The 17774-nt window shown below is 34.8% G+C and overlaps 1 protein-coding gene across 3 annotated transcripts in view; it reads left to right on the top strand.

The window, feature by feature from the left end:
- The window catches only part of IPO8 (importin 8), a 68147-nt gene that overhangs the window by 37017 nt on the left and 13356 nt on the right, over nucleotides 1–17774 (top strand). For all 3 annotated transcript variants that reach the window (XM_036866661.1, XM_036866658.1, XM_036866659.1), the window contains 4 exons: nucleotides 1414–1539; nucleotides 2143–2240; nucleotides 7096–7191; nucleotides 16557–16777. In XM_036866661.1, coding sequence (XP_036722556.1) covers nucleotides 1414–1539; nucleotides 2143–2240; nucleotides 7096–7191; nucleotides 16557–16777 — 541 coding nt within the window. The remainder of the gene's footprint in view (nucleotides 1–1413; nucleotides 1540–2142; nucleotides 2241–7095; nucleotides 7192–16556; nucleotides 16778–17774) is intronic.

Genomic DNA, 17774 nt, shown 5'->3' with positions numbered 1-17774 from the left:
TGCAGTAGGTCAAAGTTAGTAAAACCATCCTACCCTAATAGTCAGTCTTCTTGGTTGAGAATAAATGAAAAAACTTCTGGTCAATTTGAGCAGAAATGGAATTTAGTGGAAGGATAGTCATAGCACACCAAAGCAGTGGGAAGGCTGGAGTTGGCCAGAGCCAGCCAGGATTCTGCCATAAAAGTGGTCTGCTTAGAAGGCCAGTGCTGCCTTTGTCGACACTGGGTCCTCGGCTGCTACCATAGTCCAGACTCCAACACAGACCCTGTCCCCCCCACCTGCTGCCCCCCAAAACTGGAACAGCTTTGTGCCTTCTAGTTTCTCCCTCAAGATTCAGAGTCCTGGTCTTGAGCATCTGAGTAGCCAGGTAATGCACACGTGCCGTAGCTGTCAGGAATGTGAAAGGAAATGTTTCTATCTTCTAGGCTTCACTTTAGGAAGAGGCATTTGCTTTCCTGAACAGACCTCTCAGAAATTTTATATTCAGACAATTAGTTGTATTTCAAGTGATTGTCTTACATAACAAATTATTTCCCAGTATCTATGATTTCCGTCTTATTTTGCTTTTGGTAAGGCATATATCTGTATTACCAGCTTTTGAGTGTATTGTTTTAAATTATGTTACAAAAAAAATTTGTTCAAACTTCCAGGGTGAATATTAGTTCCTTTTAATAAGAAGGGAAAAAAATAATAAACTTTGAAGTTAGACTTTTTTGTTCAGTGACATGGTAGGAATTATTTGAAATTTTTGTATTGAGGTTTGTGTTTTCTGATTGTATGTTTAGATATAAGTTGCTTTTGAGTGAGGGTAATAATAATAAATATGTGTACAAATGCAAGAACATTCCCTTTGGACTCTTCTACTTTGAGTATAATTGTCTTGAGGTAAATTAAGAAATACTGTACAAATTTTACAAGCTTTGTAAATTGATGAAATACTGTCCAGTATATAGTTTGTAAAAATATGTGAGACAGACAGATATTTTCACCTAGATTAATTAAGCTCTCTGAAGAACATTAATTATTTGTAAATTTAAAATCCTGTGTAGGAGCCACATACAATAATCTGTTCCTTCTTGTATCCATTTCTAATATAGTTTTATACATATATATATATATAAACTATACTTTCTATATTACAAAATATAAAAAATATAATTTTTCAGTATTATAAGTAAGTTTAGTAAAAACAGATCTTTGGCTTGTCTTATTGAGTAGGGGGCAGATCTTGGTAAGAAACGGGAGGTGGCAAATAGATGTAGCTGAAGATGTGAATGCTGAGAAACAGATGCTCAAAAGTACGTTAGATATAAAACATGTGTGAGTGTATAGCCTAAATCCTCTTCTGAGTGGTCTTTGTGTTTAATTTTTGCTATTTCCTGGGATTCTAACTAGAGATTTTCTTCTTTTTAGAATTCTATGAAGAAATTCTTTCACTGGCATATAGTTTAACCTGCCATGGTATTTCTCCTCAAATGTGGCAACTTCTAGGTATATTATATGAGATTTTTCAGCAGGATTGTTTTGAATATTTTACAGGTATGACTTTGACCATGTAACATTTTTGCTTTTCTGTGTCTAAATAGATATTATTTTCGAGTAAAGGATGGTGCTATCATAGGAGTGTTTTTCAGCCCTAGGAATAGAGGTAGTAGGAGGGAGACCATATTGCCTACTGTATCTTGAATTACTTTGCAGTCAGAGTATATATCCATATATTTATTAATATTTTCTGAATATCGACTATATTCCAAGTATTGTTCTAAGCTCAGCAATACATCAGTGAACAAAATAGACAGCCCTTGCCCTTTTGACACTTCCATTCTAGTGGGGGGAGGGAGAGGGTAGGAAACACACAGCCAAGTAAGCAAATATACAGTATGTCAGATGGTGATGAGTGCTATGGAAAGAAAGAAGAAAATTAATAACAATCACTATAATAAATGATGAGCATTTTAGTCTTTCTGATCCACATTTTCCTCATTTATAAAAAAGGTGGATTTAACACTTTCATTTCTAGCATTTTGTGGTTGCAAGGGAAGATAGTAATGTGTGGGTGCTACAGAAATATGCTTTCAGTGGTAATAATTTATTTCTACTTCTCTTACTCAAGTCTCACTGGGATTTTGAATTTTTTTCCAGACATGATGCCTCTTCTGCATAATTATGTGACAATAGATACAAATACTTTACTATCAAATCCAAAGCATTTAGAAATACTTTTTACAATGTGTAGAAAGGTAAGCATGTCCTAATCATTTGTCATAGTGATTCTTACTAATGGTTTACTTACTAATGTTGTATTTTACTTCAGGTACTCTCTCAATTTGTTTCTTATACATTTAGTTCTATATTGCTCTCATCAACATATATTTGTCATTTTGTATTTTCAAATGGAGTTTGGAATTATAATCTGAAAATTTCATATTGTGTGTTATACTTAAGAATGTTTGCTACTTTTATAGCTGTGTACTTTATAATGCTTAGGTAAATAATTTTCTTTGTGTTTTTTCTTTCAAAAATGCAGACTTGCTCCTTGATTAAAAAAGAGTGCTAGAAAAATACCACACAGTTTGTCAATTATTGATTTTTCTTTTACTTGAATGTATATATTAGAAGACACTAGATATAGGTAATTTGAACATAAATAACATAAGACAAAAAATTGGAATAGTTGGAAAAACAGCATCATTTAGCTCAATACAAGATAATTGGTAAGCCACATAATGGCTACTGTTGTATTTATGCACAAACATGATTGTTTACTATGTTCTCTTTGTCACAAGTTAGATTTGGCCCTCTTGGTTATATCTGGTAATCATTGATGAGTAATGCTTTCCTCCTCTTTTAGGTGAATATATGTATCAATATATACATAAATATAAAACTGTATTGCATAGAGATGGCAGATTTTAGAAAGCTCAAATAGCCAGAAACCTAAGTTTGGCCTTGGAGTTGGGAGTAAGATAGCTAGTGTACAACCTATTTTCCTCCCTAGAAGAGATGTGTACCAGACTCTGTTAAAAGCGCTGAACTGATAATCAGTTTATCTGATGGAGGTCTCAGTTCAGTTATAAAGAGCCTAAGAGATTTTGGGAAGTCACTAAGTTTCATCACATGTAAACAGCAGGAGTAGAATCACGATTTTTGAAGATTCATATAGCTCTGTAATAACCCAGCTTGTTAAGTCGTAATCACCTGGCTGTCTTCAGTTTTTTCCTAAGTTATAGAGACAGCTGCTAGTGAGGGAAAGGGGAAGAGAAAGCAAAGGTAGAAAACATAACAATCCTACATGGTCCTTTATAACTCACAGTTGCTCTGTATTATAGCAGATATAGTAAAAGTGACATTCACAGTGATGTCCTTCTACTTGTTGAGTAGTTAAATATATTTTGTATTTCTGGTCTTATTATTGAACTCTTACTGTGCACTGGTATTTCCTAAGCACTTTATACACATGAATTTATTTAATCTTTACAACATTATATCACCTTTTGTCAAAGAGGAGACAGGCATTTTGCATTGTGCCTGAGGTTTAGAAAACTGACCTAGTCACATAGCTGTTATGTGTTGGATCCGGATTTGAATCCTGGTTATCTGGCTCCAGAGCCCATTTTTTAAGCTACTGTACTATATTTTGTTTCTCTTCCTTTTGTCCTTTTGGGACAAAACCTCAAACCAACAAAACCAGCAAACAAAGAAACCAAGTAAATGCAATTTGGGGAAAAGGGGCTGACTTTTTCTTTCTGTATCATATAATCCTATGACATAAGTATATTACTGTATTCCTTTTTACAGATGGGGACTAAGGTACAGAGGTTAAATATTGGGTGGGCCAAAAGGTGCGTTCGGTTTTTTCCGTAAGATGGCTCTAGTAGCGTTTAGTTGTCTTTAACTTCATTTGAAACAATTTTGTTAAGATTGTATGTGACAGCTGTCATATCACCGTGAGTTTAAAAAAAGACTTATCAAAATTGGTGAATTTTTGTGTAGCCATTTTAATATTGAAGATGGAAGAAAAAAAGCAACATTTTTGGCATATTAAACTTTATTATTTCAAGAAAGGTAAAAACGCAACTGAAACGCACAAAAAGATTTGTGCAGTGTTTGGAGGAGGTGCTGTGACTGACCAAACGTGTCAAAAGTGGTTTGCGAAGTTCCGTGCAGGAGGTTTCTTGCTGGCTGATGCACCACAGTCAGGTAGACCAGTTGAAGTTGATAGCGATCAAATCGAAACAATAATTGAGAACAATCAACATTATACCACGTGGGAAATAGCCGACATACTCAAAATATCCAAATCAAGCGTTGAAGATCATTTGCACTAGCTTGGTTATGTGAATTGCTTTGATGTTTGGGTTCCACGTAAGTTAAGTGAAAAAAACCTTCTTGACCATATTTCTGCATGCGATTCTCTACTGAAACGTAATGAAAACGTTCTGTTTTTAAAACAAATGGTGATGGGCAATGAAAAGTGCATACTGTACAACAATGTGGAACGGAAGAGATCGTGGGGCAAGCAAAATGAACCACCACCAACGGCACCAAAGGCTGGTCTTCATCCAAGGGAGGTGATGTTGTGTATATGGTGGGATTGGAAGGGAGTCCTCTATTACAGCTCTCCCCAACATTTTTGGCACCAGGGACCGCTTTCGTGGAAGACAGTTTTTCCACGGACCGGGGGCGGGGTGGGGGAATGGTTTTGGGATGATTCAAGCGCATTATATTTATTGTGCACTTTATTTCTATTATTATTACATTGTAATTGATAATTAAATAATTATACAACTTACCATAATGCAGAATCAGTGGGAGCCCTGAGCTTGTTTTCACTTGCCACTCACTGATAAGGTTTTGATATGAGTCTGCAAGCAACTGATTTATTATGGTCTCTGTGCAGTCAAACCTCTCTGCTAATGATAATCTGTATTTGCAGCCACTCCCCAGCGCTAGCATCACCGCCTCAGCTCCACCTCAGAGCGTCAGGCATTAGATTCTCACAAGGAGCGCGCAACCTAGATCCCTCGCATGCGCAGTTCACAGTAGGGTTCACGCTCCTATGAGAATCTAATGCCACCGCTGATCTGACAGGAGGCGGAGTTCAGGTGGTAATGCGAGCGATGGGGAGCGATGTGACCAGTGGACCGCTACTGGTCTGTGGCCTGGGGTTTGGGGACCCCTGCTCTATTATGAGCTCCTTCCAGAAAACCAAACCATTAATTGCAACAAGTACTGCTCCCAGTTAGACCAACTGAAAGCAGCCCTCAATGAAAAGAGTCCAGAATTAGTCAACAGAAAACACATAATCTTCCATCAGGATAACGCAAGAGCACATGTTTCTTTGATGACCTGGCATAAACTGTTACAGCTTGGCTGGGAAGTTCCGATTCATCTGCTGTATTCACCAGACTTTGCACCTTTGGATTTCCATTTATTTTGGTATTTACAAAATCTCTTAATGGAAAAAATTTCAATTCCCTGGAAAACTGTAAAAGGCACCTGGAATAGTTCTTGGCTCAAAAAGATAAAAAGTTTTGGGAAGATGGAATTATGAGGTTGCCTGAAAAATGGCAGAAGGTAGTGGAACAAAAGGGTGAATACGTTGTTCAGTAAAGTTCTTGGTGAAAATGAAAAATGTATCTTTTATTTTTACTTAAAAAACTGAAGGCACTTTTTGGCCCACCCAGTAGCTTTTCTAAAAACACAGCTCATAAATGGTAGAGCTAGGATTTAGACCAAGGCATTCTGGTTCCAGAGCCCACATGTTTAGAATCTAGATCTAGAAACACTGCTCTAGAGGTAGAATTTTAAGTTTATGTAAATAGGGTTGGTTCTTGGTTTTGCTAGCTACCTGCTTATGTTTCAGCTCACTGATCCATCTGTTTTCCAGCTTCTACAATTTTATAGCTGTCTGTTTTTTCTTTTTCTCTGTCTTTGTGGATATATGCCTCTAAAATATCTTTACCTTTATTTTAATGGCCTTTGGGAAGGGATAAAATTGAATGGGGATGTTCAATCTGTCATCTTTACCTGGAATATCTTTTAAATTCAGTTTTCTTAAATTGTATTTGTCTAGGAAATTATCCAGTTCATCTAAGTTTTCAAATATATAAGGAATATAATATTCTTCATAGTATTCTCATTTTTAATCTTTCCTTTATCTGTATTTATGTCTTTCATAAGGTTTTAAAATTTTGCTTTCTTTGCTTTTTAAAAATAATTTTGGCAAAAGTCTACTTCATTAAGTCTTTTTTTTAATGAATCTATTTTTGATTTCTCTTTGTTTTACCTCTTTTTGTTTATATTCCTAATTTCTATCTTACTTTTATTCTCTGGGTTAAGTCTGTTCTTTTTCTTGTCTTGTGTTTGAACCCTTATTAATTTTTCCATATTTCTTTATTTCTAATATAAGCATGCCTCTACTCTATAAATCTCTCTTCTGGGAACCTTATTATAAGGCTGCTGTATTTGGTGTATGAACATGTGCACTGTATAATTGTTCATATCAGTGAAAATACAGAATTGACATTAGGGGAACAGGCTGGTAAGCTTTATTATACTCATCTTCTGTAATACTGTATAGTCCTAAATGGTTATAATGTCTATGGAAAGTACTTCAAATTATGAAGTCCAAATGAGGAAATTAAAAGGTGTGTAGTATTAAATTTATGGTTTCATTATGAAAAAATGGGTGCATATAGACAAGAATTCAAAAGGAACAGAAAAACACAGGATTTATTTAATTGTTTAAGGAGAAGGTTATTTTGTTTTCTTTTGATTTCATTGTATTTTACTGTTTTGATGCATTCCCTAAAGGGAAGCTTCATTTGTCTAGACAGTTAACTCATATAGCCTATTTTATTAATCCAAAGTTAAATAAGTGAATTATTACACCTTATAAGGAATCAGAGTAGATAAAGTAGATAGATGAACTTCATTTTGAACTTCCTTCTTTGGGTTGGCAAGGTAAACTTATGATGCAAGCAACGCTGAGATTCTAGTGGCTGAATTTTTATGTGATATTTACTTCATGTAGACTTGATTAAATGTTTTGCAATTGCTATTTACTGCTGAGTGAAATTTTAATTACTGCAGGTACTATGTGGGGATGCAGGAGAAGATGCAGAATGTCATGCAGCCAAACTTCTTGAAGTCATCATTCTTCAGTGCAAAGGAAGGGGAATTGATCAGGTAATATATGTATAGAAAACATCCTACTTGATGTTTACATTTAAAATGTGCATGTCTGATTGATGTTTTGTTTATATTGTGATGGAAAATTATAAAGATAGCCTATAGTTTGTGTTTACTGGTACAGATCCTATGACAAAAATACCCAATGCAATTTGGCATCATATTTAAGAAACCATTGCTAAATTCACGTTCACAAAGATTTTCCTCTGTTTTCGTCTAAGAGTTTTATGGTTTTAGCTCTAACATTTAGGTCTTTAATTCATTTTGAGTTAGTTTTTGAATATGGTTTGCGGAAGGGGTACAAATTCATTATTTTGCACGTGGATATCAAGTTGTCTCAGCACCGTTTGTTGGAAAAAAACTATTCTTTCCCCATTGAATTATCTTGGCACACTTTGTGAAATCAATTGACTGTAAATGTGAGGATATATTTCTGGATTCTCATTCAGATTTGATTAATTTTTTTGTGCTTAATCCAGGACTGCAGTATCTTTATTACTGTAGCTTTGTAGTAAGTTTTGAAATTAGGAAGTTTGTGTCCTCCAGTTTTGTTCCTATGTAAGATTGTTTTGGCTATTCTGGTCCCTTGAATTTCCATATGAGTTTTAGGATCAGCTTGTCAATTTGAGCAAAGAAGCCAACTGGGATTGTGATAGGCATTGTGCTAAATCTGTAGATCACTTTGGGAAGTATTGTCACTTTGGGAATATTTAGTCTTTCAATCCCTGAACATGAGATGTCTTTCCTTTTATTTAGGTCATCTTTAATTTTTTTCAAAAATGTTTTGTAGTTTTCAAGTACAAGTTTCTTTCGTTAAAATCTCACTAAAATATTTTATCCTTTTTAATGCTGTTGTAAATGGTATTGTTTTCTTAATTTTATTTTCAAGTTTTTTATTGCCTGTGTTTAGAAATGCATTTTTTCTATATTTATCTTGTTTCTTGCAACCTTGCCAAATTTGTTTATTAGTTTTAATAGAGTTTCAGAGAATTTCTTAGGATTTTCTGTACACAAGGTCATCTCATCTGCAGATAGAGTTTTACCTTTCCAACTTGGGTGCTTTTTATTTTATTTTTCTTGCCTAATTGCCTTGGCTAGAACCTTCAGTGCAATGTTGAATGGATGTGGCGAGAGGAGACGTTTTGTCTTGTTCCTGATCTTAGGGGGGGAAGCATTCCTTTCACCATTAAGTCTGATGTTAGCTGTGGGTTTTTCATAGATGTCTTTTATCAGATTGAGTGTGTTCCTGTTTATTCGTGGTTTTTTGAATGTTTTGATCATGAAGGCGTGTTGAATTTTATCAAATGCTTTTTCTGCATCTATTGAGATGATCATGTGGGTTTTGTCCTTTATTCTGTTGATACGGTGTTTTGCATTAATTGATTTTCAGATGTTAAATCAACCTTGAATTCCTGGTGTAAATCCTTCTTGATCATGGAGTATGATCCTTTTTATATATTTCTAGATTCAGTTAGGTGGTATTTTTTTAAAACTATTTTTGTACTTGTATTTATAAGAGATATTGATCTGTAATTTTTTTTTCTTGTGGTATCTTTGTTTGGCTTTGGAATCAGAGTTATGCTGGCCTCGTGGAATGAGTTGGGAAGTGCTCCCTCCTCTTCTATTTTTTGGAAGAGTTTCTGAAGGTTGGTGTTTTTTAAATGTTAGAATTTAGCAGTGAAGCCATCTTTGCCTGAGCTTTTTTTGTGGGTAGTTTTAAAATTACCAATTCAATCTCATTATTTGTTATAGGTCTACTTGTATTTCTATTTCTTTTTGAGTTAATGTAGGAGTTTGCATCTTTCTAGGAAGTTGTCCATTTCATCTAAATTAACTAATTGGTTGGCGTGCAGTTCATAATATTTCATTATATTTCTTTTTGTTTTTGTAGGTTGGTAATAATGACCCTGTTTTGTTCCTGATTTTAGTAATTATTATCTTCTCTTTCTCTTGCTCTCTTTTTTTCCCCCTTTTGTTAGTTGAGGTAGAGGTTTGTCAATTTTGTTCATCTTTTCAAGGAACCAATTTATGATTTTGTTGTCTGTTTTTTTTTGTTTGCTATTTCATTAGTTTTTGCTCTAATCCTCATAATTTATTCTCTTCTACTTGCTTTGAGTTTAGCTTGCTCTTTTTCCAGAGTCTTGAGGTGGAACTTTAGGTTATTAGATTGAGATATTTCTTCTTTTTTAATATAGAGATTGATAGCTATAAATTTCCCTCTAACCACTGCTTTAGCTACATTCATAAGTTTTGGCATGTGTTCATATTCATTCATCTCAAAATATGTCCTTATTTCCCTTGTGATTTATTCTGGACCCACTGGTTATTTAAGAGTGTGTTGTTTAATTTCCATGTGTTTGTGAATTTACCAGAATTCTTTCTGTTAATGATTTCTAATTTTACTCCATTGTAATTGGAGAACATACCTTGTGTGATTTCATTCCTTTTAAATTTATTGAGGCTTATTTTATGGCCCTACATATAGTCTGTACTGGAGATTGTTCCATGTGCACTTGAGAATAATATGTACTTTGCTGTTATTGGGCTGAGTGTTCTATAGGTGTTTGTTAGATCTAGTTGGTTTATAATGTTGATTAAGTCTTTTATTTTTTGCTGATCTTCTACCTAATTGTTCTATTTGTTATCAAAAGTGAAGTATTAAATTCTCCAACTGTTGTTGAATTATCTAGTTCTCCCTTTGTTTCTGTTAGTTGTTGTTTCATGTATTTTGGGGGTCTGTTAGGTGTATGTATGTTTATAATGGTTTTATCTTCCTGATGAATTGACCCTTTTATCATTAAAATTGTCTCTCTTTATCTCTAGTAACACTTCTGTTTTGTTTTTTTTTTTAATTAATTAATTTATTTATTTTTGGCTGTGTTGGGTCTTCGTTTCTGTGCGAGGGCTTTCTCTAGTTGCGGCAAGTGGGGGCCACTCTTCATCGCGGTGCGTGGGCCACTCTTCATCGCGGTGCACGGGCCTCTCACTATCGCGGCCTCTCTTGTTGAGGAGCACAGGCTCCAGACGCGCAGGCTCAGTAGTTGTGGCTCACGGGCCTAGTTGCTCCGTGGCATGTGGGATTTTCCCAAACCAGGGCTCAAACCTGTGTCCCCTGCATCGGCAGGCAGATTCTCAACCACTGCGCCACCAGGGAAGTCCCTTTTGGTTTGTTTTGATGTTGTTTTTGTCTAATATTAGTATATCCATTTCAGCTTTCTTATGGTTGCTGTTTGCATGATATATCTTTTTCCATTCTTTTACTTTCAACCTATTTGTATCTTTGAATTGACCCATTCACATTTACTGTTGTTACTGTTACACATAGATTCAATCTGTCATTTTATTTTTTATTTATATGTCTCATGTTTTGTTGTTGTTGTTCCCCTATTCTTTCTTTACTGCTTTCTTTTGAATTAAGTACATATTTTCTAATGTCACATTTTAATTCCTTTAATTTTTTTTCCACTATTTTAAACATTTTTCTTAGTGGTTGCTCTAGGGCTTACCATATATCTTACCTTATCAGAATATACTTCAGATTGAGATTAACCTAATTTTTAGTGAGATATAGATGCATTACTCTTATATAGCTCTATTCCCTCTTCCCCCTTTTTGTACTGCTACTGTCATATATATTGCATCTATATATGTTATAAACCCAACAATACACTGTTTGTAATTATTTCTATTTGTAATTTTATTTCAAAGAAGCTAAGAGAAAAGGCAACCAAGTATATATCTACAGAGTTTGTTATATTAGCCTTCTTATTTACCATTTCTCAGTTCTCTTTATTTGTTTGCTGTGGGTTGAAGTTACCATCTGGTGTCATTTCCTTATTCCAGTAGAATCTTGCTTCTACATCCTTTGTATTGTTAATGTTGAATATATTACATTTTATAGTTTCAACAGTATAATTATAACATGTTATTTTATGTGATTGCTTTTTAAAACAGTTTAGAAAGTGAAAGAAATACTATTTTTACTATTTTTTATAATTACATAATTACCTTTACTGGAGTGTGTGTGTGTCTTTCTTTGTCTTTGAATTACCCTCTAGGTCACTTGCTTTCAGCCTGAAGAACTTCCTTTAGTATTGTAGGATAGGTCTGCTAGCAATTAATTCTGTTTTTTTTTTTTTTTCTGAGAATGTCTTTATTTCATCTTCAGTGAGGTTGAGGTCTGAAGGTATTAGTTCTGTTCTAAGCAAGTAGCATTGAGAGTAGAAGATTAGAACAAGATTCATAGTGAGAGTCATTGCAGACATTGCATAGAAAACACCAGAAAAAACAAGACATAAGATGAGGAGGGCAGGGAGAAACCTGTGAGCACAGGTTTACCTTGGAAAACAGATGATCTTTTTCACAGAAACAGAAAGTATAGATACCAGGAGATGGGAATAGAGTGATATTACTCAAATGGTGACCATCTAATGGTGTCAGTAGGTGTTCATAAAAAAGTGTATTCAATGGTCTGGGAAAAACTGGATAAAACAAAATTCATTTCATTATTGCTTGAATTCTTAGTGCCTTTATCTGGAAATGTGCCTAAGGGAGTGATTAGTATTCTGTATTTTCCAAATTAATTTAACAGTGGAATCTTTTTGTTTTCCAAACCCAAGGAACATCTATTAACTGTTGTGACAGTGCCGTTTAGATAATGCTGATATAGGATCTGTCTTGAGGTAGAAATAAGGGATGTGGAAGCTTAAGTCCAATGGCTTTATTTTCGCAGTTAAATAGGAAGAGTTGTAGAAAATGAAAAAAGTTGAAATTTCAGTTTGGAGGAGTCTAGTAAGTAGTAAAGAAGAGTTGAATAAAAGAATTGCTTTTAGCTGGATAGACTCATTTGAAGTTAGTAAGTAAGAATTTCATATGTAATGTATGTACAGTGGGTTTCTATTCCTAAAACTGGGTTTTTAGAGGGATTGGAAAGTTGGTACCCGAGCATTTCTATGTCAGAAAGTTAAGTGAGTTAACTCACTGTCTAATGTTAGTGAGGTTACCATTACTGTGCTGAAGGATTGTAATGCCTTAGAATTAAATTCCTCAATATTTCCTGTAAATTGGTAGTTAGATCTAGAGATTTGGTTGGATTCAGTTGTGACTTTTTGGCAAGAATACTTCATAGGTGGTGTTGTGTATTTCTACTAGGGACAGAATGGTTGTCTCTCGTCTTATGATCTTAGTGCTGTTGGTGATGATATTCTAATTCTGTCATTCCTTCTTCATTTATGAGTGGAAATACTTCTATGAAGAGAAGTGTTTTCTCATCAATTATTAGATTACTCTGGGGAATAGTTTGAGTATTTGCCTTTATTTGTCATGATTGAGACAATAAGTTTGTTTCCTTATGCTCCATCTTTGGCGCACCCTCCAAAGATGACCAGTGAGGTGTTTTTTATGGTTTTTTTTTTTTTTTTTGGCTTTTTAGTATTATTTGAACTTATAGATTCAAATTTATTTGATACACATCAAATATATTCAGTATATTTCAGGTATACAAAGTTCTTTAAACTTAGGCCAGTGGGAGCCTCTTGAGTTTGCCATATGAGTGCTCTTGACCTGACTCTCATAGTGTTTGGAAGTTTTCTGCTATCTGGTGTGATTAGATGTTCCAGGTTCATCTTGTACATTTCCTGCCCTACCCTGGGAAATGGTATTCCAAGACTGCACAAGGGATATTCCTTGCTATTGAGTTGGTCTTCATTTCCACAAAAGAGAACCAGGAAATACATATTATATTATTTTAAGATTAATGCATCATTAGTAGACACAGATATTTCCAGTTCAAATTTAGGACTACATTGTTTTTACTTAAACTAATTGATCCTAATCAGTATCTCCCACACCCAAAATCCTGGTTCTCATCATAATTACTCACTTACTTTACCCCACTAATATGTATATATTATCACCAACATATGATTAGTATTAACAGTTTAAGATTTTTTAGTAGCTCTTTCTATCTCAAGGGTATATTCATATGCTAGGGATATTTATAGCCAAACAAGTCAAATCATAAATTTTAAAGTAATTTAACATAATCCCTGTTTGTTTGATTATTTATTTCATTTCATTTTAACTTTTAGGGATTGCTTAAATTTTTTGTGAATAAATAAAACATATGCATAGTCTAAAGTCTAATTTACAAAACAAGGTATATTCAGGGAAATCTAGCTTCCATTCCTGTCCCCTCTACCATTACTTTCTTTCCCCATTTCTACCCTCCCCCCACCCCCCAGTTTTTAGTTCATCCTTTCATTTTAAAAAATAAGCAAATAGTTACATCCGTTCTCTCCTCACCTTCTTAAACAGTAGCATACTAAACAAATATTTTTTCCATCTTGCCTTCTTCACTTAATAATATATCTTGCAGATCACTCCATAGTAGTATATGGAGGTATTCTGCATAATCAATCCCCATAATTGACTTTATTTTAATATAAACGGATCATTTTAGTTTTACTAATTTTGAAACCTCACAGTTTCTTTGTATTCTTTTTTTTTTAATTAATTAATTAATTAATTAATTTTTGGCTGTGTTGGGTCTTCATTTCTGTGCGAGGGCTTTCTCTAGTTGCGGCAAGCGGGGGCCACCCCTCATCGCGGTGCGCGGGCCTCTCACTATCGCGGCCTCTCTTGTTGCGGAGCACAGGCTCCAGACGCGCAGGCTCAGTAGTTGTGGCCCACAGGCCCAGTTGCTCCGCGGCATGCGGGATCCTCCCAGACCAGGGCTTGAACCCGTGTCCCCTGCATTAGCAGGCAGACTCTCAACCACTGCGCCACCAGGGAAGCCCTCTTTGTATTCTTAATGGCGTTGCCTGTAATAGTAGATATTTGTTAAAATGAAGCTTTGTTATTAAAACATATCAAGAAGAGTTTTTCAAACTTAGTTTACATTACCTTTTGGCTTCATTGATTCACAATAATTATTTAACTGTAGTAATAATTTTTAATAGAGCCTATGTCCTATATATACTCTATATCAGAATATGAGACAAAATCAATAGAGTTAATCAGACTAGTCATTTCTTTATAAAAATCTCAATCTTAAAAGTACCACATGTAGTCATATGTTTTGATATTATATATCATCCTAAACAAGTCTAGTATTCTTCTGATACTAATGTACCTACAGTTTGGCTTACTAAAGGAAACATATTGAATTTGTCTTAAATTTTTACATGAAACTCTGATTATTTTTTAATAGATTTTATTTTTCAGAGTAGTTATAGGCTCTCAGAGAAATTGAGCAGAAGATACAGAGATTTCTCCTGTACCCCTTACCCCACACATGCATAGCCTTCCCCATTATCAACATCTCTGCCAGGGTGGTACATTGGTTATAACTGATGAACCTACTGACACATCATTATCACCCAGAGACTGCAGTTTACACTAGGGTGTACTCTTGGTGTGCGCACTTTATAGGTTTGGACAAATGTATAATGACATGTATCTACCATTATAGTATCATGCAGACTATTTTCACTACACTGCCCTAAAAACCCTCTGTATTCCACCTATTCATCCCATTCTCCCCTGAAACTTTGATTTTTTAAAGTTTAATTTAAAAATGAACTTATATTAAGACCTCAGAATTTTATTTTACACAAATCATTTTAGCCCATCCCTTTCTAAAAATTGAACTGTAGTTGCTGTACAATATTGTATAAGTCACAGGTGTGCAATATAGCGATTCACAATTTTTAAAGGTTATAATCCATTTGTAGTTATTATAAAATATTGGTTATATTTCCCATGTTGTACAATATATCCTTGTAGCTTATTTTATACCTAATAATTTGTACCTCCTACTCCTCTGCCCCTATATTGCACCTCCCCCTTCCCTTTCCCTGCTGTTAACCCCTAGTTTGTTCTCTATATCTGTGAGTCTACCTCTTTTTTGTTATATTCACTAGTTTGTTGTATTTTTTAGATTCCACATATAAGTGATATCATACAGTTTTTATCTTTCTCTGTCTGACTGATTTCACTTAGCATAATGCCCTCCAAGTCCATCCATGTTGCTGCAAATGGCAAAATTTCATTCTTTATTATGGCTGAGTAGTATTTCATTGTGTATATATACCACATCTTCTTTATCCATTCATCATGTTGATGGACACGTAGGTTGATTTCATATCTTGGCAATTGTAAATAATGCTGCTGTGAATATTGGGGTGCATGTATCTTTTGGAATTAGTGTTTTTGTTTTTGTTTTTTTGGATATATACCCAAGTGTGGAATTGCTGGGTCATATGGTAGTAGTATTTTTAGTTTTTTGAGAAATCTCCATCTGTTTTCCACAGTTAGCCCATCCCTTTTAACTGAAAGTAACTGTTAGGAAATATTTCTAATAAAATTAAACAATATTGCACTTTAGAATTAGAGTCATAGGATTTTAATGTATGAAATCCACCATTTTTCTTCAGTCTTTTACTTATATCAACAGGAATTTTCTTTTTCAAAAATTTTATTGAGATATATTTGACATATAAAATTATCTTAATTTCAGGTATACAACATGATTCAGTATTTGTATATACAGTGAAATGATCATGACAATAATTCTAGTTAACATCCATCACCATACATAGTTAAAAAATTTTTTTTTCTTGTGATGAGAGCTTTTAATGTCTACTCTTTCTTAGTAACTTTCAAATGTACAATACAGTATTCTTAAGTTTAGTCACCATGTCGTTCATTACATCCCTGTGACTTTTTTAGGAATTTTTTTTCTCAAGAGAAATTCTGATCACATCATGCTTATTTTTAGTCTCTTTTTTTTTTTACACTTGACCCTTGAACAATGCAGGAGTTAGAGGCATTGACCCTCTGCACAATCAGAAATCCATGTATAACTTACAGTTGGCCCTGTGTATACACATTTTCTCCCTATCCGCGGATTCAACCAACTGTGGATAGTGTAGTACTGTAGTATTCACTATTGAAAAAAACCTGCATTTAAGTGGATCCATATAGTTCAAACCTGCGTTGTTCAAGGGTCAACTGTATTTCCAATTTGATTTATCAAAGAAAAATTCCACCCTAGTCATTTTAACTCAAACATGGAAGTGACTAAGTCTACATTTGGATTATTGCCATCATTTGAGTGTGGACTCTTGTAGAACAATCTTCAACTAAATGTAATCTTCGCGTAAAAGGGAAGGAGACGTTTTGGCACTACGGTAGGACCTCTTTTTGGCCATTTAAGCTCTCTGGGTTTAATAATTCTAAAAATGATTTAAACAAGCAAAAGTTTCACTGTCGTTAAGAGTATCTGATTTATTGATAACACTTTACCAACATTCAGCTTTCTATAAAAGTTACTTGATTTCTCTTTTTCTTTTTTCCTCTAGTGCATTCCGCTCTTTGTTCAACTTGTTTTGGAGAGATTAACCCGAGGGGTCAAAACTAGTGAGCTTCGTACTATGTGTCTTCAGGTTGCAATTGCTGCCTTGTACTACAACCCTGATTTGCTGCTACATACTTTAGAACGAATTCAGTTGCCTCACAACCCTGGACCTGTAACTGTACAGTTTATAAATCAGTGGATGAATGATACAGATTGTTTTCTTGGGTACGTATGTGTCTTTTCGATTTTACACTGCATTTCTATTCTGGAAAGTTGACTTTTTAATATGTACATATAATAGCATATAAAGAGATAATTTTTATATCTTAAGAATTAGTATTATTTTTTGTTTATTTTTGGCTGCTTCGTTGCTGCATGCAGGCTTTCTCTAGTTGCGGCAAGTGGGGGCTACTATTCGTGGCAGTACACAGGCTTCTCGTTGCAGTGGCCTCTCTCATTGCAGAGCACGGGCTCCAGGCTCGCGGGCCTCACCAGTCATGGCTCGTGGGCTCCAGGGCACAGGCTCAGTAGTTGTGGCGCACGGGTCCAGCTGCTCTGCGGCACGTGGGATCCTCCTGGACCAGGGCTCGAACCTGCGTCCCCTGCACTGGCAGGCAGATTCCCAACCACTGGACCACCAGGGAAGCCCTTTAAGAATGATTTTTAGTGTATTGTTAACATAATATTAAATTCTTGGAGAATTAAGAATGTGTTTCAGCAGTATAATCTAGCGGAAAGAACACAGGCTCTGAAAATTAGGTATAGCCATTCCCCGCTTGTTTTTGACTTATGTGTATTGTTATATCTCTAGGCAACAAGAATTAAGTGTCCACTTGGGTTCCATGACTATTAAGTGTCTATGGGTAACAACATTCTAAATAGAGTCGTGTTTCTAAGGAAAGTACTGGTCTGGTAAATATATAAAGATTTCAAGGGAGCCCGTTTTCAAATGTGAGGTCAGAAGATTGTTAGTTGTATTCCAGGTCCTACCCTGGTAGGAGAGTTTCGCTTTGTGTGAAGCACTCTTCTAGCTTCCCAACATAGGAAAAGTGAGATCCTAAGTAGTAGTTATAGGCCCACCTCAAGTGACCCAACACATGTAAGTGACCCTGTTGTGCTAGAATTTGAGCTAAGTTGCTGATTAATTTGTTCAAAACATTAGAAATAACTAGTGTTCTTTTTTAAGTTTTGTAAGATATCATTTAGAAAAATTTACTGAGGG

Source organism: Balaenoptera musculus, chromosome 10, assembly GCF_009873245.2.
Source record: "Balaenoptera musculus isolate JJ_BM4_2016_0621 chromosome 10, mBalMus1.pri.v3, whole genome shotgun sequence".
NCBI lineage: Eukaryota > Metazoa > Chordata > Mammalia > Artiodactyla > Balaenopteridae > Balaenoptera > Balaenoptera musculus.
Note: the sequence above shows the minus strand (reverse complement) of the source record. Positions and strands in the feature narration are given on the sequence as shown.